General features: G+C 31.0%; 1 protein-coding gene across 1 annotated transcript in view; it reads left to right on the top strand.

Moving 5' to 3' along the window:
• Positions 1-20684, top strand: part of LOC134694731 (zinc finger SWIM domain-containing protein 6-like) — a 29720-nt gene extending 9036 nt beyond the window's left edge. Inside the window, exons 3-16 of the mRNA XM_063555781.1 lie at positions 956-1083; positions 1290-1433; positions 8101-8249; positions 8816-8966; positions 9431-9604; positions 10399-10566; positions 11256-11402; positions 12545-12694; positions 13283-13420; positions 13852-14004; positions 14890-15025; positions 15567-15721; positions 16105-16268; positions 16891-20684. Of these exons, the coding sequence (XP_063411851.1) occupies positions 956-1083; positions 1290-1433; positions 8101-8249; positions 8816-8966; positions 9431-9604; positions 10399-10566; positions 11256-11402; positions 12545-12694; positions 13283-13420; positions 13852-14004; positions 14890-15025; positions 15567-15721; positions 16105-16268; positions 16891-17838 (2905 nt within the window). The 3' untranslated portion in view covers positions 17839-20684. The remainder of the gene's footprint in view (positions 1-955; positions 1084-1289; positions 1434-8100; positions 8250-8815; positions 8967-9430; positions 9605-10398; positions 10567-11255; positions 11403-12544; positions 12695-13282; positions 13421-13851; positions 14005-14889; positions 15026-15566; positions 15722-16104; positions 16269-16890) is intronic.
• The last annotated feature ends 7045 nt before the right edge of the window (positions 20685-27729 follow it).

The following is a 27729-nucleotide window of genomic DNA, read 5'->3' as shown; positions in this document are numbered from 1 at the left end:
TTTTCCATAAAAAAGTTTTCTGATACAAAGGAATATCATGGTATATGTTTTGCATATGTCAACTAGATCATTGTAATATTTTGGACGTTTTTTTGTTGTTGCTAAAATATCATGTAAACAGTGAGAATTTATTTCATTTTGCACATATTTTTCAAATATTAGTATAAAATACGGGTACACATGACCTTATTAACCCCATCCTTTTTAGGCAGGTTATCTGGTGTTTAACATTAAGCTGTAAAATGTTGATTTCATTCTTGAGTTTGTAATCAGGAAATGGAATGAAGTACATATCTACGTAAATTATGATATATAAAGATCATTGTCCTGTTGTACATTACCATGTCCAACAATCCCTTCCGTACAATTTCATAAGACGCAGAAAAAACATGAGCCTTGGACTCAAGCTTAGGGTTTTTTCTCTAACATCTGAGTAAACTATTTTTCTATAAAGAATAACATTTTTCAGATCCAATTTTAGGAGCATATTGTAGATAGGGTTTATTTGACAATTAGACCATTGGCAGTTTTTACACAATTTTTTTGACAATTTTATGCTAAAATTTATTATATAAATTGTGAGATTTTATTTTTATTTGCTAATGAAAATTGAAGTAAACCCTCTACACTCCCCTTTTTGGATAAGACTATTGGAGACAGCCATTTAATGACATAAATTACAAAAATCATCTAGAGGTCTAATACATGTACTGTTAACCATAAACAGGTGTTTGTACAAGATTTCAAGCTTAAAATGGCCCTGGGTCTATAAAGTTAATGTTATTGCCTCACTTTTATGCATTGTTTAGCAGTTGATGTTAGGAATACTGTGTCTTGTGCATATAAAAGATCCAGATAATCTGGGCTTTATGAGTATGTATGTACACATTTAGTTTTATTCTGCAAATTATCCTGAACACCAACAAGAATTATAAAACTCAAAAATCTGTTGCAGGTGTAAAATAACTTCAGTAAAATGTGGTTGTGGAAACAAAGACATATTTTGGTGCCAGCATGTTGTTGCCTTGTCTTTATACAGAATACGCCGTGCAGAGAGTGTAGAGCTTCGTGTGCCAATATCAGGTGAGCCTTAATAGCAGTGTAGAAAAGGGGGGGGGGGATGATTCTGTAACAATTATGAACAGAAATACTGAGAACTACCAAATTCAAAGAAAAATTTTACAATTACAACAACTTTAAAGTAATTAGAGTTCAGAAATAAATATTAGAGTTGAGGTTTCATGACAAGAGAATTTTAATTGATCAACGTTTGTTTATTTCTTTTTCAGAAACATTGTTACAAATGAGCCGAGAACAACTCCAAAAGTTTGCACAGTATTTAATATCAGAACATCACACTGATGTGCTTCCAACTGCTCAAAATATTGCTGACAAAATTTTATGTGCTAAATCGGAAATCAATCTTCTTCCAGGTAAATTCATCTTTTATTTGTTTCAAATACATGTACTGGAAATTCACAAATTATTGTGATGTTTATATTATTGCAAAAAATGAGTTGTAATTGCAATAATTTAAACTTGCATTTTGATTTTTTTTATGTGAATTAGATCGGATTTTTCTCAATATCGTGAAAAATTCAAATCACATTTAAGTCTAAAATGACAAAATGGCAATAATAAATGAATGAAATAATTTCTGAATTTACAGTATTCAAAAACTTCATAGTTAAATCATGGTACAAAATGTAGTTTGAAAAGATGTGAGAGAATCATTGCATAGTTATGTTATTTTTGAAAGATCATCAGTTCTGAACTACCTTTCATTCTTGTTGGTTCTGCTAACATTGCTTACACCCCCCCCAAACCCCCCCCTCCCCCCCCGTCATTTATAATTAGTCCCTGGTGGATAGTTGTCTCATTGGCAATCATACAATATATCTTTATTGTATACAGATAATGCTACATGTAAGGGTAATTAAGGTTGACTTTTGGTTTCTTATTATAAAATTAATGAATTTATAAAACTGTGTGACCTATTATGTCAATAAGGTTCAATTATAATTAGACTTCAATGTTACATAAAATATAAGTATAGGTAACCTTTTTAATGGAAGTCATGTTTCACTGGGGAAAATGTTATAGACATGCAACTTCTGAATTATGTTTTAAATTTATCCCTATCCTCCATATTAATTGCATTATTATATACATTAATTGATGTTGCCGAAATGTTAATAGTAAAACACCTCTTACAACCCACACAACTTTAAGTTTAATTACCTTGGTTTTACAGATATTTACTGTAAATGGTTTACAAAAGTACAGATGGACTTCTTTTTCAACAAGCGTCTATTTCCTGAATTTATTTTGTTGGTCGTGATTTATTTATAAAAAAACAATTATTTGTGAAATTTGATATAAATGTACAGTCACATAACTTAACCTTATGTATGGTATTTAAATGAGCAAGCTACATGTACTGTAAATACATATAGAAAAAATAGTTGGGTGAAATATATTTTAAAGTACTTAAAAATTCTTCTTAAAACTTTGGTACAGGGATTATGAGATGAATGTAGGTGAGATATATCCAATGAAGCACCTTTCTTACCCTTCTTCAGAGTCGGAGTGTAATGCCATCAGTTTGCCTTCACAATTTTATTATTAATGTTCAACAATTAGTTCTGCTTGCACCTTTGTTCTTGTAAACATGATTTTCTCCATGTGTACAAACACAAATCTTCAATTTTTATTTTTTTTAAAGTATACTTAGTGTGTCACCCAAAATAATCTTGAAGGTAGACAAAAAGATGCCTATCTTAAACTGTATCCTGCCATGTTTAATTTTGTTCTTGTAAAACACAAAGAAATCTATTATCTTTACCAACTCACATAAAGGACAAAGTAATTAAGAAATTGGAGAGGATGATAATTAGTTCATATTTTATTATGTGGAAAATGTGTTGTTAAGTCATTGTTGTCCTTCATATTCTCAGACTGATATTGGCTTGTCAAATAAGAGATGTAGACTTAAATCAATTAGACAGCAACCCAACACTACTCAGTGGTGGATCCAGGGTATGGGTATAGATGATGTTCACTTTCTTTGCTGAACATTTTTGTTGATTTGATAAGCATTAAATTATCCCCCAAAAATGTTTTGCTTTGTTCCACTTATAGGTATCTTTAGTTTTCTCTATCCCCTCCCCCATTTAAAAAAAATCCTAGACCAACCCCTATAATTTATCCAAAAGAATCTTTATGTCAACATACAGTGTAAAAGTTATATTTGGTAGAACATTTACATTGTATGTGCTTGTCTGATCAAATTTGGATTAAATATTCAGGTATTTTGCTATTTCATTGGACTTCTTTAGACTTTATTTGGTGGTTTTCTTTTTTCCTGATAAGGAAAGTATTAATTTTGTTGAATAGTGAATTTCTTTCAGTAATAAAGACAGACATGAAACATTGAAATTAAATGGAATTTTGAAATTCTGAATTTTCAATCTTCCTTGTCAAATTAAATCATTATGTCCTGGTTTCTATACAGACAACTTTGAATCAGACTTATTTCTTTTCCATACAAGTACATAACTATATAAATGTACCGTAACAGTCATTTGCACTTTCATATGATTTATCAATCAGGTAGGATTCAGTACATGGAATGGGAAAATCGTCATTTTGTTCCCTTTTCAATGTTAATGTGGCATGTCCGAGGAGATTATTCTGGTGGTTTTGAGAGGGAAGTCCTGTCAATAAGATCCTATCAGTGTAATGCCTCAATAGACTTGTGTACCAGGGGAGGAAAGACTTTATTATAAGTCTATATTAGTCATACACTTATAATGTTAATTGAGCTTTTCATCAAGGGAAAGTTGAGATCTTTTGTGAAAACATCCTATTTTTAAAGATCCTTGAATATTTATGTGGGTCGGCCTTATAATTAAACATTGTTTATTGGATTGAGATAAGGGGATCTGTAAAGTAAATAGGATTAGGGATCTGGTCAGTGCTGAGATAAAGGCTAGGCAATGCATTGTATACAATGAATCAATAGTATATCCTATATTTGCACATAAGAAAAGATTTCATGTTTGCAAATTCACAAAGAAAACAGAATTTAAAAATGCCAATATTTAGGTGGAAAGAATTTTAAACATTACCGGTACATATTTAACAAAGTAATCTGAATTAGTTAGCATTGCCAAACACAAAACCGTAAAACACTATTCCCATGTTACTGAGTTCTTTGTTATGAAAAATCTATTTAAGATAATTTATTTAACTATAATTTTCTTTTATCCTATATTATAAAGCTATTGATTCAACTTGGCGATTTATAAGGTTACAACTGCTTAAGGATTTTAAGTCAATACATAAAAAGAAGAAAAATGAGCTTAGGGTTGATTTTGATCATATTGTACTTATTGACTAAAACTTGGAGGCCAATGTTTTCACTTTTATGCAGAAAGATTTTGTGATAGGGAGTTATTGAACACCACCGTGAGTCAGTCTGGTTCTCGGCTGACCAAGCAGAATAAATGTTTCTAATTAAACATGTTTCCCATTGAACAAAATATAAAACATTATCACCCAATCGTTGGTAATGTGTGAATGGAGAGAAATGGTCTCTTTATCAATACGACAGCCTGTCTTTTCACAGTGAGTTCCACAGCATATCACATGACCAGTCAGGTGGAAACACAGTAATTAAAGTTACAACAAATCTGCAGTAAGAGAAGGAATGGCAGAGATGCACAAAAACATATTTGTCCTCAAATGACTGGGTTGAGTTACATGTCACTTATTGACATGAACTAAATAGTCAATATTCTGTCCTTATTATATATTTGTTCTATTGACAAAAGAAAGTGAAACTGTCATTAAATCTCTTCAGGACAGCTACATAATGACAATTTATTGGTATTTTCTTAAAATAAGGACAGTAAATGGTTGAAAATGACACTAAGGCTATGTTCATCATACTTTCATTGTTTGAAAAGCTTGTTTTTTCCTGGTTAAATCTTTCTTTCCCAGGCTGTGCTATTGATTTGGCCGTGTAATCTGACATTAGTTCTGCCCGTTGACAAGTATAATACAATGACTTGGGCTGACATGCTAACACATCTTCTTATAAGATATGATTACACAGGCATTCTCGAAAAATTATTGACAAAATTTGAGTTTTCATTGATCACAATGCAATCAATAGGAGCATGTATTTAAAGTTGTAATATAAAACAAAATTGATACATTGATTTATGAAAGATCTACAGGCACTAGGGTAATAACGCGGCCTATTGTACACCATAATTACTGTCTCTTCTTTTGTTCAAAAACCAAATAACTTATTACTGAAAGAAGCATCCACGTTCTGCATAATTCATCTAATTTTATGTCCTTTCTTCCATAAATTCCCAAAGTGACAATCTAATGAAAACTGGCAGCAGGGAGAGAATCTAAAGCTAGAACAAGGACACTGTGCAAATGATGCAATATTGAATTTCAGATAAATTGCTCTGATGGTAGTATTGTATTTCTCTTAAGTCAAATTTATACAGAGCATTGTTGTTTTAAAGGTGATTTAACAAAAAAATTCTTCATACAGTTGAAACGAGAATCAAACATGGATTTCATTGATTTTCTGTTGTCTGTGAAAAAAATGCAAAAAACAATATTTATAAATGATTTGTTCAACAACTGTAAAATCTATATCTTTTTCATTGAACTGCTTAAATGCAGTATGTAATAATTATTCTAAGTAGGAAAGGGTCAAGTCCTTTTCTTTTGTCACTTCCTCTCAAAGAAGATTTTTAAAGTAGGTTAGGTTTTAAACAGATGTGTTTTATACCCCAGATGTGACTTGAAATCTTTTGTATGGAGAACATTACACATGTGTGCTGCAGTGAAGTGTGCAGACCACACATTTAGGAGAACAGATAATCACAAATTGATCACTGTCATTTGCAGTGGGGTGGTATGATACTGATAGAAAGAAATTAAAAACCTTTGATTTGTGATATTGGGATGATGTTCCAAGGTTAGAAAACTTTGCCTGTTAAGGAAGGAGTTGTACAATTATTGAACAGCTTGGCTTCTCTAGAAGTGTTGTTACTATTTTTTTTATTTAATAAAACGCAGTATACATGTACCAGAAATCGGTTGACTAAATAATAAAACATTCCTATCATTTTCTTTTGCATGTTGACTTTAAATAGGAATACCTTGGAGCCAATCTCTGAAAACTTATTCACCAATCTAAACTGTATTACAATAAAGTTTAAATTTACACTAGGTGTGTGGATTGTATTATAAACCTATGTTTACAGTATCAAATATTTCCTTAAGATCACAAGCAATCATTTGATCAGTTTAATTGTAACAGGCATAGCTTTAGAATGAGTGGACTGGTCTTTTTTACAAACCACCTGATATTTAGTTGTTCTCTTCGCGGTATTGAATATCCTATTTTTGGTTGTATACATTTAATTACATTCAGTGTTGATCAGTGTGAAGTACAGAGCATTATGTATGAAGGGGTTTGTTTGATAAAAATATCTTTTTCATCTTGACTGATTTTTACCTAGACAAGAACTTAGACTTCACTTTGTAGACCAAAAAGCTGTTTACATTTAACAGCTGAGAAATGAACACACAAAGAAAATGCCCTAAATCTACTCCAATTTAACTTTTCTATGGTTGTCTTTTATGGCTGGAGTGACATCGTATAATAAAACTATGAATATATAGCAACTTAAACATTGATTTTATAGGAAATGAAGGATATAGTAAAGTGATTGAACATAAATGTATTTGGAATGTGTGTATAATTTAGGTTAATGATCAACACACACACACATATCTATATACAAAACCCTTAAGTCAAAAAACCACATGGCAATTATATTAACTTTACAAATGATAGCAGTATTTTATCAAGATGAAGGCCTTTCAACTGTCACTATGTAGAAATTAAGTGGATTTTATGGCAACCATTTAACAAGGAAAATGTTCTTCCATGTGAACAAGATGTTAGAATACTGTTTAGCGACACATTTTAACATGCCAACATTTAATTTCAGTGCAGTACAACTTTGTTAATGCTTGAAGTAATTGTTTGCGCTTTAAGAAGACAGTAAAGAAATTGATAAAAGATAGCATGCTATAATAGTTTTATACTAAGTGTTTTTATGGTGAAAATGTTGTGTAAATCTGTGAAATCCACACTGTCCTGATCAATAGTAATTACATTAAAAATTGTATCATTTAGAAACATCACAGCATTGATTTATAATCAAACGAAAATTATGTCTTGCTTAAGGTATTGTTTACTGAAGCCTCATTTTTCAAGGACTTGGAAGATATCGGGCTTCATTTGGTGAAAGGCCTTCTTATAATAATCTATATTATTTGTTAATAAATCAGCAAATATTTGAATAATTAATCACTCCATATGGTAATGTGGTGGAAATAATACCTTTTTGTCAATAAAATTTATTAATTGTTAAAAATCAACTACTTTTCTTCCAAATCTTCTTATACGAGTGATTTTAAATTCTTAATATGAAAGATTTACAAATAATATTATATATAATATGAATGATTTGAAATTCAAAATTGACTACATTTTAGAAGATTTCTTATTTCTTATAAAACTCCTAATATTAATGATTTGCAGTTAACATGACTATATTTCTTGTAAAACTTTAAGAAGTGTGATTTGTTTTGTTTTTTAAAATGACTGAAGCTCTTATAAAACCTGTAATAAAAAAAAATACGAGGAAAAATTTTGCCTTTATTTCTTTTAAATCTCTCAATATGAGTAATTTTTTGTGGTATTTGGAACAAATCATAATGGTTTAAGTAACCCCATATTTAACATGTGTAAGACTTTTGAGAAGATCGTCAGCATATCTGTACATAGTTATACTCATCTTTGCATCTGCATTTGGGAATAACCATAACAAATTAAGTAAAAAAAAACATTGCTTGTGTCATCTGCATTTCTGTGTTGAAATAGAAAATATATATTGGTTATTTGGTTATACTTTTGTTATTGAATCAGGTTTCTTCATACCAATGATTTTGTTCCTAATTGGGATACTTTCAGTAACAAATTCTTTGTATTTACAGGTGCTCCCGATCCTACCGCTGGTGCTTCCATTGATGATGATAATAGCTGGCATCTTGATGAAGAGCAGGTTCAAGAACAAGTCCGTTCCTATCTGTCACAAGGAGGATACCTAAATGTCTCAAATCAACTCACATTCATGTTTGCCAAGGTATACTTCTGCTTTTATTTTAGAAGTCTAATTGGTAGAACTTACATGGTTGCCAAGGTGGACTGAGATTTATTTAGATCTCTGTTGAAGTATTGAAAAAAGCTGTGTAAAATGCAAAATTAAAAATCCTCCACAACAGAAAAATATATAAATTACAGAAAAAGAAATTAAAACTTAAATAGCATAATTTCTTCCTTAAATTGACAAAAGGGAGATAGGAATTCTGTGTACATCTGCATTAGATTCTTGTAATTTCCATTATTTGTCATTTGATTTTTCCTTTAAACTGGCTTGGTTTCCCGTCTTATTTAAATCTATGATGAATTAGTAATAAAAATTATATAATTGGGTAAATAGACGAGAAATTTAGGATGTTTTGTCAGATTGTGCAATTCAAGTTCAAATGTCAGAAATCTGAATTGTAATGTTCATTTTCTGGAATTACAGACTGAAATAAGAACATTTCTAAATAAAATTTCTCTACTGAAATTAGGACTTTGTCCTCACAATTATGAAATTACTAATTACTCATAGACTTAGATTAATAATGATGTTGTATTTATTAGGTACGTGAAATGTTGAGAGCCAGAGATTCAAATGGTGCTAGAATGTTAACGTTAATTACAGAACAGTTCTTGGCAGACCCAAGGCTTCAAATGTGGAAATCTCAAGGTCAACAAATGACAGACAAGTGCAGACAACTATGGGATGAATTAGGTAGGTCTTAATCATCATATAAATAATTGTTGTATAAGCAAGAAAGATCTAAATCCATGGTTGGTATTGTTCCAAAGTAGTTGCCTTTGAAGAGAAATGAGTTAAGATGGCCGAGTTATGTATGTAAATATATAGTTTACGGTTATTTTATAGATTATCGATACCGCATTTCTGTCATTTTATTTTGGTTTAATTTGCCTTTTCCTGGTTTACTCAACATCTAAAACCTTGTCTGATTATCTCCTTATATAAAACAAAAACATCAAGGAGTTTAATGAACTTATAAAACTTACACCACTTATGGATAGATATAAAAAGATGTGGTATGAGTGCCAATGAGACAACACCCCATTCAAGTGGCATAAAAAGTATAAAACAATTATAGGTCAAAGAAACAGATAAACAAACAATACAAAACTATAAAGAATAATTGTAAAATGACAGTGATGTGATTTGTATTACAGGTGCCTTGTGGGTGTGTGTTGTACTGAATCCTAGTTGTGTACCTACTGATAAAGATTACTGGCAACAGTTACTGGAGCAGTGGTCAATATCATCTGTCTGTCCTTTAGAGGACGCTGATATCAGACCTACTAATGATGTGCTCATGTCAAACATGGGTATTAATTCTACCTCAAGTAAGTATAATAGTGAGCATATGCTTTTATGACTCCATCAGTCCATGGGGTATTTGATAAGATAACTGTATGTAAAAAAGAAGATGTGGTATGATTGCCAATGAGATAACTCTCCACAAGAGACCAAAATGACACAGAAATTAACACTTATAGGTCATCATACAGCCTTCAACAATGAGCAAGCCAATACAATCAGCTATAAAAGGCCCCTAAATGATAATGTATAACAAATTCAAACAAGAAAACTAACGGCCTTATTTATATAAAAAAAATGAATGAAAAACAAATATGTAACGCATAAACAAATGACAACCACTGAATTTCAGGCTCCTGACTTGGGACAGGCACATATAAACATAATGTGGTGGGGTTATATATGTTAGTGGGATGTTAGTATATGTATATTAGACACATCCAAGGAGTGTTATCTGGAATGGTTGTATCTAATTTACACCAAGATACTATTGTCAATACTGAATGATGGTTTTGAATTATTGAGAAGGGGGTGATGGGGTAGTCTTTCAGCAATTTGACCGTTTGTTATTGAAAAAACATGATAAATGCCAATTTCGATTAACAATATATTTGGTGTAAATAGATATTTAGCTGATAATAATTGTTGAGATTTGAATAGTAATCTGAATAATTTATATTGTGGACGTTGGTCAATATTAACATGTAATGAAAACTAATAAAAGTTGAAGTTTCTATGATACCACATGTGATTTAGTTTCATTAAATAGTGTTTGCTGAATTGTAAAATATACCTACATACATTTCTGTTTCTTCTTCAGGACCTTTCTCAAACAGACCAAGAACAATATTCCAAAGAGCAATAGAAGCAAGTAAACTAAAATGGGATGACAAACATTTAAAGAGAATTATAAAAGCTGACATACATACTAACAGTGGTTTGTTGGATATGGATATGGTGGATTATCAGGGTCAGCCTATGTGGAGTGGTGAGATTTTATAAGTCACAACTTTTATCACACATAGTACACACAAATGTTTAGGCTGAATTTAGCCAACATTATCCTTTCATTGGAAAATGTAAAAGGGTTTTAAGAGACAAATTATCAAGTTTTGCAAGAAGTTTTACTTTAAAAATGCTTTCTTGATTTTTCTTCTGTTTTGATTTTTAACTCATCCAGTTTTGATTCAAAGAAATGATTAGACAATACTTTTTCTTGTATTAGTTTATTTATAACAATTTTTTGTTTGAATTTGTGTACAGGAATCATGTTGTGTCATTGTCTTTATTGTCAAAGTCAAACTTAGTTAATTCTTGAAATTTGGTGGACTGAAATAACCAAACTTGCACAGATACAAACATGAGGTTGTGCTCTTGCTATTTAAATTTTTGAAAGGAGTTATATATGGGGTTTCTGAAACATAAACATGGACTTGACTATTTGTGTTTACATTATTTGAATAAGGCAGGTGACGCTCAATTTTCATGGAAGACTTGGTACTCATATACATAAAATAAATTTTAAATAGAGGTTACATGCATTTTGCTAATATATGTATGTATTTAACCAAAAATATGTTTTAAGAGAACAGAATAAGAAAGTTTTTCATATATTTGAAAAGAACATGAAGACTACGAAATGAATTTTATTTATATATATTGTTTTAACTTTTATAGAACACTTTCCAACTGCATGTGCAAGAGTAGATGCATTACGTTCTCATGGTTACCAAAAAGAATCTCTGCGATTGGCTGTCAGTATTGTCAGAACATTAAAACAACAACAAAAAATTTATCAAGATATGTACAGACATCAAAATGAAGGTATGTTGAACCAGGAATTAATATAGGATGGAGACAGACTTGACAATATTGTGCATTATTTATTTTCTGTCGTGTTACTTCAGTTTGTTTCAATTGATTCTGTTCAATTATCCCATAGTTCTTTTGTCTCACACAAGAATTGCAAGTTCAAGCTGTTCTATTTGAATTAAAATGATATACTTAAGTTTTGTGTATGTCATCATATAATAAAAACAAAATGTTGAAATCTGTCTCCAAATAATTGATATATGACCATATGCTGTTACCTTGTCTGTTTTTAATTTGGTTAAATCATCATATCTCATCACAACACCTGTTGTCTAAAAGTTAATGAATTATTCTTAGTTTGACTTCTAATTTTCTGTAACACCTTTTCAAGGTGTGATAAATATACTGGTTTGATATTACAAAATCTTAAGGTGCAAACCTCATCTTAAACATAAACATGTTGATTCAAAGATAAATCAATGAGATACTACTGTTAAAAAAAAAATCCATCTGTAAAAAAATCTAGGAACAAATCCAAGGCAAGAAACCAAAAAATACTCATATTTCAGAGTGAAAATAAAATAAAAATAAGAACTGGCTTGTGAATCTATAAATGAGCTGCATCGGAAAGAAACTGACCTTGTGCAAGTGCACGTATACACATACATATCATACATACAAGGTGATAGGACGTGCCGCTTGAATAGGTCACATTTTCCAGCTTGTAAACATGTGAATAGGTGGAGAAATTAATTAGAAATATATGATAAGGACACTCAAGTTCTAATAACTTGTTATATGAAAAACCCTGAATTTTTCACAAGGAAAGTCTCGCCGTAAGTAAACCTCAAATAAGGAATCTGAGACAATTTTCCAACACCCCACACAAAACCCAATCAATACAGGAAACGGTTACACTTTTACCTACGCAATACATCATGAAAAGGTATTCATTTATAAAAAAGGATGTGGTAACAGAACCCCAGCGGCACCCCTATCAATAAAATATTGAAGTAGCTCACCCTGATATTTGAAATACATGTTATGTTATGAGGATTTGAAATACATGTTATGTTATGAGGATTTGAAATACATGTTATGTTATGAGGATTTGAAATACATGTTATGTTATGAGGATTTGATTTAAATTACAGATCTTCCTAGCACTAGTAAAGGTTGCAGTTCCAAGTTACCAGTAACAAACAACATAGAAGGATGGATAGGCCATGCTTTAGATCCATTAGGAGTATTGTCTGAAACATTAACAGAAGTCTCTATTTCTCATGATACCTCTCATAGAACTGGTAAGATTTAATTAAGTCCTTGTGGTTTACAGCAGAATGCAGTGGAAGTGTAGTTAAGGGTAAAAACTTTGGTTAACTTGCTTGTTAGCTGAACTGTGAAGTCATTGTGTTTGGTAGACTCTACTCCTTTCAAAGTAGTCTAGTCCTACAGACAGATGGATTGTTTATCTGTCAGACTAGTAGACATTTGAAGGAGGGTAGTTTACCTAACCTAATAATGACTTCACAGTTCAGCTATCATGCAAGCTAACCAAACATTCTACCCTTACCTAATAGTCAACAGAAAAATAAGTGTCCCAAAAAGCCATTTGGACATTTTTACTGATCTTCTTTTTTTCGCTCTTGTTCAAGGGCAAGAAATTAAATTACACACATGAAATCTATTAATTTTCTTTGTATTTTAATGTTGGTTATGTTAATTGACAGTTACTCATGTACATTTCACTAGCTGGCCAGCCAATATAATAAAAAAAAATATTATGATCATAAAAGTATAACGGTCAATGTGTTTCATTGCTTTAAAAACATACACAAGTTTATTAAAATTTAAAAAGTTAAATTAAAATGACTGTTTTATTAACCTTTCAGATGTTGTAGTTTCTAGTCTTTTGTTTAATGACGATGGGAATAGTTGCCTTCCTCCACGATATCATCATGTAGCTATACCAGGCAGTCATGATAGAATGGAGTCCTATCTTACCCTAGCTGTTGAAGCTGCACTTATATGTAAGTCATGTGTTCATATCTATAAATAAAATAATTTCGAAAAGGTAAAGTGGGCATGTTGAGTCTGCCCCTATATTAGCTGCGGAACCGTATCTCTTAGGTCCTTATGTTATTTTTTGACTATTTGCGGACCATAGAGCTACAGATTTTTTCCTATTTCAAAACGTTCAGAATTGCAACCAAGGTTCAGGTCGCACTTATTTCCAAAAAAGTTTATTGTTAATAATCAATGCAGAGCTTGTCAATATATATATAGTTCGTTTCGTTAGATATTTTTCTAGGATATGATGTACCTATTTATGTTTGAATATTCGTTTCCTAAACACTATTATCTAATTATTTCCATTTGTTATTTTAACAAGTATATTGTAACAACTGTTATGTGAAAAATTTAAATATCTTTCACAATTTAGAAAAATACTACACTTCAGGTTTAGGACAGCAACGACAAATGCCATCAGGGTTGTATACCCAAGAAAAAACTCTGAAACAAGAGGAAAAAGTGATAACTAAATTACAGACTATAGAAAGGGATTCAATGATAGGTGGTGTATATCAACGGCAGGCAAGATTACTGCTAGAAGGTTAGTATGTTGTATAAGGAAGTACCCTTTTCATTGTATAAGTGACCATTGATATTCAATAAATAGAAAATCTGTGACGTAGCTTTACTTTGAATAAATAACAAATCTATGACGCAAGATTCAATATTTATCTTTATTGAAAAAAAAAAACCAAATATGTGACGCAAGATTCCCTAATTTATCTTAAGTGGAAATAAATAGAAAATTTGTGACGTGTGATGAGTGATTTAACTTTGGTTTAAAAAGACAGAAAATTTATAAAGGTCATTACATTGTTATTGTTGTTTAACCTTTATGTGACTAACCTTTATGTGACAAAAATATTTATGACAGTTATCAAGTCGTGTGAAGTTGCTAATTACTAAAGACTGGTTAATACTAGTATGGACCAGACTTTGTAAATACAGGTTGTTATAGAAAATTCTGGAGATCCAGCAAATGACTGTATCAATCCACTTATATCCTGCCTGACTAGTATGTCCTCATTAATATGAATTACAACACAGAAAAAACAATTGCCCATTAAATTATTTGTAAATAAAAATGTCTGTTTTTGAGGCTATTATGAGAGTAATGGTCAGAAAGATGATGGCACATGTTTAAGGGGCATAAAAATGGTCCCATGTTATGAAAATTCACGAATTGACACCAAAAACTAACTTGATAACAGCTTTACATTAATTTAAATTGGCACTGTTTTTGCTTGTTATCTTGTTCTTAAATGTATAAATAAGAATTAGCATGTTTAGGTTTCATGTTCATAAGCTATGGTACAAGTTAAGAAAAGGATATGACGCACATTAATGTAGGACTTCATTTAATAATTTGTAATTTTTAATCCTTAAATTACAATGGATTTTTACAATTTTTTGTCTTTTTTTGAAGGTGGAAGTAGTTCAGCATTGGGTATTGGTATTCATCCAGAGACCTACCCTATGCATACCTTTGCTAAATTTATGTTCAGCTGTTTACTGCCTGTTGATGAGGATTTGGCATATCAGATAGGACTGAGAGCAATGAGGTAAACTTAGATACAATAGTAACAGTTTTATTATAATATGTTTTATTTTTAAAATATGGTATTGAAAAGCAAAAAGATTGATAATATTTGTCTCTGATATTTATTTGTTAGTTATTTCTTTTCTGTGATTTTCTTTTGAGACTGTTTACAGCCGATTCCTATTTTTTTCTGAATTCAGATTCTGAATTTCATTACGAGATCCCATACCTATGTTTTAGATACATAATGAAGACATTTTAATTTGCTTATTTGGCAAACCAATTAAAAACTAATTGAATAAAAGATCCTTGTTAAATCACAGTGAATTAAGCAAGGCATATAGCAGTGAATGTTGTTTTATGGGTGTTTTTAGAAAGGCTTAAATAGAAATACATTACAGGCAAAAAAGTTCAATTTTAACCACCCAATAATGATAGCAAGGCAAGAGAATTGTTTTAATGTTGAAATTTAAGAACAGATTGATGAAGCCTCCTTTTGTTTCATATCTCCAATGAGCTTTTACATTTAAGAACTGTAAATAATGGCTTCTTTTTTGTTTCAGGCTTCCTGTGTTGGAGGATACAGATGAAACAGATGATGGCATGAATAACATTGCTTCTTCTACATCATTGACACGCTTTCCACGCTGGTTTATCTTAGCTCATGTTGAAGGTCAACAATGTGACCTTGGGTGTACATTGTTAGCTGCTGCTAAAGGTAAGTTATTATAAGATAAAACTTGAATGCTATATGAATCTATCTGTTCTCTCTATCACTGGAGTTAAGCAAGCAACAACTAATCAATACAATTATGGACAAGGGAGATAACTCAATTCAAAATATTTCCTGAAGATGTTTCTATATCTTTTACGATTCAATGCTTAACGTTAAAATTTATGTTCTCAATGCAAAATGACCCAATACAATGCAATGCTTAACTTTATGTTCTCAATGCAAAATGACCCAATACAATGCAATGCTTAACTTTATGTTCTCAATGCAAAATGACACAATATGTGTGCCTCAGTGTTCACAAGCACTTTGTTTGTACACTGCTTCCATCTTTTATAAAGGAATTTATAATACCTTGTTTATTACAGGTTATATAATGCGACTAAAAACTGTACTAGAAGTTGCACAAAGACATATCCACAGTTCTTCACAGTTGTTCAAACTAGCTCAGGATGTGTTCAAAATAGCAACCCCACCTGATACACAGAAACATATGCCTCTTTTAAATGCTGCATTTGAACTTGGGCTTCAGGTATGACTTATTAAGATTGTTATAATGGCAAAATTAAGAATTTAATTTGTTACTATATTAAATGTTCTTCTTTATAGAAATAAGGAGATGGGGTATGATTGCCAATGACATAACTATCCACCAAACTTAAATCAAGTGGATGTAAGCAATTAGATCTAGAGGCAACCATACTTAACCTGTAACATGTGATTTAAAATGTATATCAAGATTTCATAATTATACCAATTGTAATGCTACTCATTGAACATGTTAATCTGGTATAAAGTTCTGAGTAACTTTTCAAATGATTTCATTTTAATATTATAGAAATCAGTTTAAGTTTAACAAAAAAAAGGGTATTTTAACCCTAATGTTGATATACAGTAATTTATACAATAGCCCATAGGTTTGGACTGAAGTATTTTATAGAAAGTTTGCTCAGCTTGTGTATTTGTTACCAGCTAAAATGGAAAAACAAATTTATTTGTAGTTCTCAATACTGTTTTCAACTATTTCTACAATATCCAAGTTTTTAAAAAAGATATACAGAAAAAACAAGAAATAACATTATATTACTAATTGATGATATTTATATGACTTATGTAAAAGTACATGTTACTATATGATCAATTATACATTGCAGGTGATGAAAATGACTTTAATGACAATGAACTGGAGACGACGAGAAATGGTTCGATGGCTAGTCACATGTGCAACAGAGGTCGGAGTTCAGGCTCTTGTGTCCATTATGCAGAACTGGTTCTCATTATTCCAGCCAATAGAGGCAACTGAAATGGTTGCTACGACAATCATGTCTCATTCTACTATGCTTCAACTTCATCTTAATTATCACCAACAAGAAGACCTGGCTAGTCATGCCAGAAATCTTGCTTTGCAATGTGCCAACAAGGACCCTCAAAATTGTGCTTTGTGTGCACTCACACTGTGTGAGAAAAACCCAATATCATTTGAGACAGCTTATCAAATAGTGATTGATGCTGCTACTCATATCATGAACTCCAGTCAGTTGTTCAGGATAGCTCGGTACATGGAGTTACGAGGCTATCCACACAGAGCATACAAACTGACTTTACTTGCCATGAAAAATCTTCACCTAGCTTATAATCAAGACACTCATCCTGCAATAAATGACATTCATTGGGCATGTGCACTAAGTCATTCTCTCGGGAAGAATGAACTTGCCAGTATGATCCCTCTCTTAGTAGATAGTGTCCAGTGTGCTACAGTATTGTCTGACATTCTACGAAGGTGTACATTAACGGCGCCAGGTTTGGGAACATCTGACGTCAAAAGGAGGACAATGAAATTGTTGTCGTATGACAAAAATCCCTTAAGACAATTGATGGAGGCTACTATTCGATCATACATCAACACTACACATTACAAATTGACACATATTAGCCCGAGACATTATGGAGATTTCATTGATTTTCTGAGTAAAGCCAGAGAGACATTTTTGTTGGCTCAGGATGGGCATATTGAGTTTGCTCAGTTGATAGAGAACATGAAACTTGTTTACAAAGGGAAAAAGAAGTTAATGTACTTGATAAAAGAAAGATTTGGATTATAATAATAAGTACATTGATGAGCGGGACCAAGACAGCGGAATTATACCTCGATTTTCTGTGATCCGGTGACCACGCCCTAGGCAATCACCTTAGTAATGTGCTTTATGTTAGCCTCTTTTCAAAATGTCTTTAAAGTGCTAAGTTTTCATATAATGAATATTTTTATATTTATTTATTTATAAAGAAATGTGAATTACTGTAGTCTTGATACATTTGTCATTTTAGGCAGATTACAAATTTTTGTCTTGTTCTGCTTAACTTGTCAGGTCATTAGAAATATGTTGTAATGTTTGCATATCTATATATTATACAAACAATACATTGGGATTCATATGAATGTTTTCTTGGTGTTCCTAAATTAAGGAATCCAAAAGACTTTATTTTGGCAGAAAGAAAAGTTGAAATGCAATTTTTGCTGATCTATTATTGCAATTTTATACACATGATAATGCAAGACTAATGTATTTATTCTATTTATTATGAGGCTAGCATATTTCACTATAGTTTACAAAATAGATGATAAAAAAGATCTTATTTATTATATGTTTATAAGCCATTAGATGTTGCCAAAATATCTTTATAAAAGAGAAATATTTTCAGAGATTGGCCATAATATTCAAAATATGTGTATTTGTGTCTGTATGTGTGTTTTGTGTTGTATATTTTTGTTACTGACTGTGGGAATTTCAAAAAGTTTTTTTTATAGTTCTGCATGTATTTGTTATGTTACTGGTTTGGGAATGATACTTTGTTACTTTGTTAACTTTATTTCATTGTAGTGAACATAAAGGCATTATAAAAAAAGTGAGCAAGATCTTTGAAGGTTAATCCTGACTAATCTATAACAAGAAGATTTGTGTTTTTTAAAATACTTTTCCAGGATCTGAAAATTAAAATTATAAAAGGGTTTAAAAAATCACAAATAGTATAGTTGATATGACTTTTAAAAGTATTATTGTTAAGAAATTCCCACATCATATATAATTTGAGAAATGGTGCTAAGATATTTATATTGAGTTATCAGATAAGTTATGTTTGTTTTACTTGATTTTATGCATTTATTTCAGGAAAACAATTGTTGTCATGTCTCAGATTATTGTCTCCCTTGTTTCTACATTACCTCACACTTCATTCATCCAATCATTGTGTAGTTTAGGAATTACCTCTTATTGTCAGCCAATCAACAGATAATTTAAAATATCCAATCACAATCATGTTCACATCTGAAGTTGTACATTTTTTCAGGACAGAATTTTACAGTATATCCTCATCAGATTCATACACATTTTCTGACTTGTGCTAAGTCAAAATTTATAATTTTATACAATAATAGGATGAAACATATTAAGGGCATTAATTAAACCATCTTAAAAGATGAAAGTATTAAGGAATAATAAACTGTATAATGAGTGTATTGTACTTTTTTAGATCTTTATAATGTATAAATTTTACTACTTGTTTGATTCCAGACCTAGAAAATATCTTACCATTAAATATCTCCTTTTTTCAATATATTTATTTCAGGAGTTATCTCCCCTCATTTTACTAAATTTGAACTACAAGTAATTATGTTGTCTTATTAAACAGTATGTTGTTTTTTTACTGTTTTTTGTTTTGTAAAGATTGAATCTCACCCCATTGGTCCACCTTCCAATTATTTAAATACATTCTTGTTTACAAATCATTCAGTTTTATATACCCCTAGATTTTAACACACAAATCAAATATGATTGTTTTAAGCTTTAAAGTAATTATCAAACAATTTAAAAAAAGCTATGCATGTCATCCATTTATCGAAGATCAAAAGTATTAGTTTGCAAGCAAATTAAAACAAATATTGAGAGGAATTTGACAATAATGTCTAAAGTAGTAAAGCTAACATTATATAAAAGGGTTTGATTTGTAGCATTTTGTTTGTTCAGGAAAGATCATTCCATTCATTCATTATATATGCAAAATAAAGCAATAACATAATTGTGCAATAATTTACATATCATATAGCTGAAGTTATGACTTAATGTAATTTGATTTATAAGCTTGTCACACTTCCTCTCACGTCTGTATATTTGATTGTTCTTTAATGCATTTGCTGATATATTGAATCTCATTTGTTTACACACATATTGATACAAACAATCAAAAATTTTATTCAAGATTTAAGATCATCTGGATCATGATTTTTGTAAAAATAATTAAAAAGTGAGGATCTTAAATACTATTCTATATGATTTAAATATCCTATTTGCCGATTTATAAAATTCAATATTTCATATTATATTGTGACAAGTATATAAATTTGATATATATTAAGTTATTTTTTTAATTTCAGCTGTATATGCAATTTCATATTGGTACAAATTAGTTGGTAGTATCGCCTTTTTTTAATCAAAGTTCTGGCTGTAAATAACTTTTGTAGTTACATTCAGCTTAGAAAAACAACAATTCCCCAGCATTTCACAAGATAGCTTTAATGAAGCACATTTACAAAAGAAAAGATATTTCATGATTTTGATTTTTTTTTTTTTTTTAGAATAAAGTACATTTTGTATGAGCAATCTAACTATCTTTTTGGATGGTTTGCAGATATAACTTGAAAATTGAATCCTATTATTTTCTATTTAAAAGAAATTTTCCATACTTATCGTGAGTTTTAGAAAACATTACGGTAATTGTTTTTTTATCCAATAGCAGGCCTCAAGTTTGTCGTCATCATGTGATTGGTTAGTGCTTTATTTATAGTTTAGACATCTAGTCTTTGATCATGTCATGTACATTTTCAGTGGCAATCAGCCAATAAACAAATTGTCTATGGAAAACATTTCTATTCAGTAAAAAATTTATAGAAATATTTGTTGTTTATTTATTTACCTACCAGATTTTCACAAGGCAGTTGAAATCTGCTAGAGAATACAAAGTGTGTACCCCATGCCGTCTGCTGGACTACAAACACATGATTGAGGTGGTCTTCATAAATACATGATAATAGTCATTAATATGACCTAGATCTGCTTGTTACTACAGAACACAGGAAAACAAATCACAAAATGTTGTAAATATCATTATATACTTTAGTAAATTCTATTTGAAGTTACAATTTTTTGTCGAGCCTGCAACTTTTGTTGCAGAAAGCTCGACATAGGGATAGTGATCCAGCGGTGGCTACGGTGGCGGTGTTAGCTAACTTCTTAAAAGGTTTATATTTTAGAAGGTGAAAGACCTGGATGCTTCATTCTTTGTATATAGATGCCTCATGTTAGGAAGTTTCCGTCAGTCACATGTCCAATGTCCTTGATCTCATTTTCATGGTTCAGTGACCACTTGAAAAAAAAGTTCAGAATTTTTGTGATGTTGAATTCTCTCTTATTATAAGTAATAGGATAACTTTATTTGGTATGTGCGTACCTTGCAAGGTCCTCATGCCTGTCACAGTTTTCACTTGACCTCAACCTCATTTCATGGATCAGTGAACAAGGTTTAGTTTTGGTGGTCAAGTCCATATCTCAGATACTATAAGCAATAGGGGCAGGGCTAGTATATTTGGTGTATGGAAGGATTGTAAGGTGTACATGTCCAACTGGCAGGTGTCATCTTACCTTGACCTCATTTTCATGGTTCAGTGGTTATAGTTAAGTTTTTGTGTTTTGGTCTGTTTTTCTCATACTTTATGCAAAAGGTCAACTATAATTGTTGTAAGGAATGATGTAAGGTGTACATGTCTAGTGGGCAGATGTCATCTGACTTTGACCTCATTTTCATGGTTCATTTGTCAAAGTTAAGTTTTTGAGTTTTGGTCTTTTTATCTAACATTATATGCCAAAGGTCAACTATATTTGGTGTATGGAAATATATTATGATCTATATGTCAGTCCCGCAGGGTTTTATTTGACCATGACCTCAATTTCATGGTTCATTACACAGTGTACAGTTTTTGTGTTTTGGTCTGTTTTTGTCGAGCCTTCGACTTAAGTCGAAAAAGCGAGACTAAGCGATCCTACATTCCATCGTCGTCGGTGTCGTCGTCGGCGGCGTCCACAAATATTCACTCTGTGGTTAAAGTTTTTGAAATTTTAATAACTTTCTTAAACTATACATGATTTCTACCAAACTTGGACAGAAGCTTGTTTATGATCATAAGATAGTATCCAGACGTAAATTTTGTAAAAAAATAAATCCATTTTTTCCATATTTTACTTTTGAATGGACTTAGTTTTTCTGCGGGGAAACATTACATTCACTCTGTGGTTAAAGTTTTTAAAATTTTAAAACTTTCTTAAACTATACATGATTTCTACCAAACTTGGACAGAAGCTTGTTTATGATCATAAGATAGTATCCAGACATAAATTTTGTAAAATAATAAATCCATTTTTTCCATATTTTACTTTTGAATGGACTTAGTTTTTCTGCGGGGAAACATTACATTCACTCTGTGGTTAAAGTTTTTAAAATTTTAATTACTTTCTTAAACTATCCTGGGTTTTTTACCAAACTTGGACAGAAGCTTGTTCATGATCATAATATAGTATCCAGAAGAAAATTTTGTAAAAATAAAATTCCATTTTTTCCATATTTTACTTTTAAATGGACATAGTTTTTCTACTGGGAAACATTTAATTCACTCTGTGGTTAAAGTTTTTAAAATTTTAATAACTTTCTTAAACTATCCTGGGTTTGTACCAAACTTGGACAGAAGCTTAATAATGATCATAAAATAGTATCCAGAAGTAAATTTTGTAAAAAAATAAATCCATGTTTTCCGTATTTTACTTTTAAATGGACTTACATTTTCTTCCAGTTAAGGCCATAGTTATTATATTTTTAGTTTTACGAAATTTTTTGACAAAACCAATGGGTAGGAGGACGAAAAAAAAATAAAAACAAAAATGCTGCTGCTGCTGATTTTTTTTTTAATACCAACCGTCAATATCAAATTTATTTTTTTTATTTCACCAGGAGATTTTCTACTAGTGTAACAACTATTTTTTTTTCTTGACAAGGTTTGAATTGAAAATCAATGTGCAAAAACTTACTAAATCACCAAGAGTATAAATTTAGATTCTTTCATGCAGTTATGAACTAAAATTTTTTTTTTGCATGAAAAACACTGGGTCGGAGGAGAAAAAAAAATAAAAATCAACATTTTTAATTTAATTTTTTTTCCTATTTGGCAAAAATTAGGGTAGGAGGGTTCGTAAAACTAAAAATAAAAAAACTACGGCCTAACCATACATACATACACAGTCTGCAGTTGTTTTTAAACATTTATTAGATTCATAAACTATCCTGGATTTTAACCAAACTTTTACAGAAGCTTCTTACAATCAGAAGATTGTATCAAAAGGAATATTTCTATTGAGTTTTTTCCTCATTTTTGTTGAGCCTGCGATTTACAGCAAAAGTAGGCGAGACACTGGGTTCCGCGGAACCCTTACAAATTTTTCTTAAACTATACGTTATAGGTCAACTATATTTGTTGTATGGAAGCATTGTTAGCTGTCCATGTCTGCCTGGCATGTTTCATTTGACCTTGACCTCATTTTTATGGTTCATTGGCCTTTGTTTAGCTATCTTGGTTAATGTTAAGTTTATGTGACAGTTGTAATGAAGCTTTATATTTAGGACTATCATCATAATATCAATAATTAGTAAAGAAGGCGAGACATTTCAGTGTGTGCACTCTTGTTTTAAATACAGAAGACTTTTTTGAAAATACAGAAAAGAAATGTGAAATATACCAAAGGGACATTCAAACTACAACACCATGGCAAGAAAAAAAAAGATCAAAAGATAAAAAAAAAACAGTAAACAAAACAGATCATAAACAAGACTAAGCAGCACAAACACCACAATAATTGTGGGTTTAAGAGTTGCAGGTGCCCAGAAAAAATGAGAAGCAGATACTAGATGACCTGTTTGAGATTTTGATATCAATTGTCACTGGTCATGATTATGTAGCAACTAAAATTCATGAAGGGAGAAGGTTCAATTAGGCCCTAAAATGGCTAAAATAGAACATGGGGATAAAATGTAGATTTTGGCTTATAACTCTTAAACTGAAGCATTTAGAGCAAATCTGACAAGTGGGAAAATTGTTTATCAAGTTCTCATCTATCTGCCCTGAAATTTTCCAGTTGTTGGGTTGCTGCCCCTGAATTGGTAATTTTAAGGATTTTTTTTTCGTTTTTGGTTATTATCTCCAATATTATAAGAAATAAACTGTAAATAGCAATAATGTACAGCAAAGTAAGACTTACATTTTAAATAAGTGAAGATGAGCTAAATTGACCCCTTAAGGAGTTATTGCCCTTTGTAGTCATTTTTAACAATTTAATAATTTTGTAAATTTCAGTTTATTTTTACAAAATGTTTTTCTCTGTAAATACTGGGCAAAGTGCATTATAGATAGAATCATATTCAAAACAGTGTGGCTGTGGCCATTGATTGACGTCCTTAATTCATTCAATGACTAGGACAGATTATGTGAACGTTTGTCTGTAACGACACAGCTCACTTATAGAATTTAAACTGTAGGGTCACCAAAGGTTCTTAAATGCCTTTAATAATGAAATAAACTGAACCAGATGCTCCGCAAGGCACAGCTTTATACGACCGCAGAGGTTGAACCCTGAACGGTTGGGGAAAGTATGGACACAACATGCAAGCTGGATTCAGCTCTAAATTTGGATTGTGATTAAATAGTTGACACAGCATAGGTTTCTGAGACAGAATGAATGTGGTCTAATGAAATTAAAAAAAAAAATGCCTTTGAGCAATTCACTATGCTGTTGAATATTAATCCTCTCAAAAAAATGTTTGAAGAAATTTTCTTTTTATTTATGAAATCTGAAATGAGAAAAATTGACCCCCCCCCCCCCAATTTTGTTTTCACATCCCCTTTCCCTTATTCCAAAACTGATCTCAATTCAAATTTCTAAGGGAGTTTGCAACAATAACTGCTCATTTATATACATCATAAAATATTAAAATGTAAAAAAAGTGCTTGTTATCACTAAAAATGGTAAAGATTGTTTTAATTTATTAGTTGGTAGTAAAAGTGAAAATAAAATGTATATTGTATAAAACAATGATTTAAGTTGATTCAACTACTATTCTGGACAAAGAACGATAACTAAAATTTTCAAAGAATATTGAAAATATCTTGCTATTGCACAAATATCTATTCTGGACAAAGAAAGATAACTCAAATTGAAAATTGATTGCTATTGCATAATATTGTGCAATTAGATATTTCTTGCTATTGCGCAATACTGTCAATTGAAGATTTCTTGCTATTGAACCATTTTGTGCAATTGAAAATGTCTTGCTATTGCACAATACTGTACAATTGAAGATTTTATGCTATTGCTGAATACTGTGCAATTGAAAATTTCTTGCTATTGCACAATACTTAATATAATAATTTTGAATCCTGATTTGGACCAACTTGAAAACTGGGCAAATAATCAAAAATCTAAGTACATTTTTAGATTCAGCATATCAAAGAACCCCAAGGATTCAATTTTTGTTAAAATCCAACTAAGTTTAATTTTGGACCCTTTGGACCTTAATGTAGACCAATTTGAAAACGGGACCAAAAATTAAGAATCTACATACACAGTTGGATTCGGCATATCAAAGAAACCCAATTATTCAATTTTTGATGAAATCAAACAAAGTTTAGTTTTGGACCCTTTGGGCCCCTTTTTCCCAAACTGTTAGGACCAAAACTCCCAAAATCAATCTTGACCTTCCTTTAATGGTCATAAACCTTGTATTTAAATTTCATTGATTTCTATTCACTTATACTAAAGTTATTGTGCAAAAACCAAGAATAATGCTTATTTGGGCCCTTTTTGACAATAATATAACTGCTCATTTAAATACATCATACAATATTAAAATGTAATAAAAAGAACTTGTTATCACTGAATGGTAATGATTGTTTTAATTCATCAGTTGGTACTAAAAATGATAATACATTGTATATTGCATAAAACAATGATTAAAGTTGATTCAACTACTATTCTATACAAAGAAAGATAACTCCAATTGATTTCTACTTACTTAACCTAAAACCAAGAATATGCTTATTTAGGCCCTTTTTTAACCCCTAATTCCTAAACTGTTAGAACCAAAACTCCAAAAAATCAATCCCAACCTTCCTATTGTGGTCATAAACCTTGATTCAAAATTTCATAGATTTCTATTTACTTAAACTTAAGTTATTGTGCAAAAACCAAGAAAATGCTTATTTGGGCCCTTTTTGGCCCCTTATTCCTAAAATGTTGGGATCAAAACTTCCAAACTCAATCCCAACCTTCCTTTTGTGGTCATAAACCTTGTGTTAAAATTTCATAAATTTCTATTCACTTTTACTAAAGTTAGAGTGCGAAAACTAAAAGTATTCGGACGACGCCTACGTGATAGCAATATACGACGAAAAATTAAATTTTTTGCGGTCGTATAAAAATTAATCAGGAATAACCTTTATGTTTTGATTTATATTATTGATATAAATCATAACATCATGTTATTCATGATTAATTTTTTGAATTACTTTATTTAGGTATTGAAAACCTTTGGTAACCCCATAGTTTAAGTGTCTTTAACAAGTACATAGTGAGCAGTGGTCCTTACAGACAAACGTTCACATAATCTCGTCTCAGTCAATGGGATAATTTAGTACGTCAATCAATGGCCACAGCCACACTGTTTTGCATATGATTCTATATTGTTTACAGCAAGAGTGTTTAGTAAAGTAATATCTACAAACACATCAACTGTCATCACCAGAACACAATTTTGTCATAAATCCATATGTGTCCTTTGTTAAATATGCACATAGACCAAGGTGAGCGACGCAGGCTCTTTAGAGCCTCTAGTTTAGCTTAAATTTCAAATTAGGATTTATTGACCAATATCACAATGAATCATAGCTAATAGTGACAAGATAGGAAATAAGTTTTCCGTAAAGAAAAATTACGCTCCTGGGTTTTATTCATAATGTCACATACAGTATTCGTATTGATTGTCCATGAAAGTCCATGAAGTTTTTACCACAAGTATCACATAAACTAAACTTTATCAATGTTTTATGATAATGAGGTCATGGTCAGATAAAACAGTCAAGACAGACATACATATACATTCATTCAATACACGGTACACCAAATATGAGGAAAATGTATCATTGACCAGGAAAATGAGGTTAAGGTCAAATAATACATGCCAGACAGACATGTATACCTTACAATTATTTCATTTAACAAATAGAGCTGACCTATTACTTTTCAGTATTTGAAAAACAGACCGAAACACAAAAACTTAACATTGACCAATGACCCATGAAAATGAGGTCAAGGTCAGACGATACCTTCCAGATTGACATGTACCCATAACAGTCATTCTATACACCACATATAGGTATCCTTCTGCTTCTAGCTAGAATGACATGTATACACTGTACATGTTTGACCAATTACTTGTAGTCCTTGAAAAAACAGACAAAAACACAAAAACTTAACATTGACAATGAACCATGAAATTGAAGTCAAGGTCCGATGATACCAGCCAGCCAGATATGCACACCATGCAATCATTCCATACAATAAATATAGTTGTCCTATTGCTAATAGTACTTAAAAACAAGCAGAAAAACAAAAAGTTAACATTGAACAATGAACCATGAAAATAGGTCAAGGTCAGATGATAACTGCCAGACTGACATGTACCAATTACAGTTATTCTATACACCACATATAGGTATCCTGTTGCTCCTAGTATTTAAGAAACGGACCTAATCATGTAACTTTAACCTTGATCTATGAAATCAGGTCAGGTGATTCCTATTTGATAGACATGTAGACAGTTCAATGAACCCATATACCAAATAT

Source organism: Mytilus trossulus, chromosome 1 (assembly GCF_036588685.1).
Source record: "Mytilus trossulus isolate FHL-02 chromosome 1, PNRI_Mtr1.1.1.hap1, whole genome shotgun sequence".
Lineage (NCBI taxonomy): Eukaryota > Metazoa > Mollusca > Bivalvia > Mytilida > Mytilidae > Mytilus > Mytilus trossulus.
This window is presented reverse-complemented; position numbering and strand designations above follow the sequence as displayed.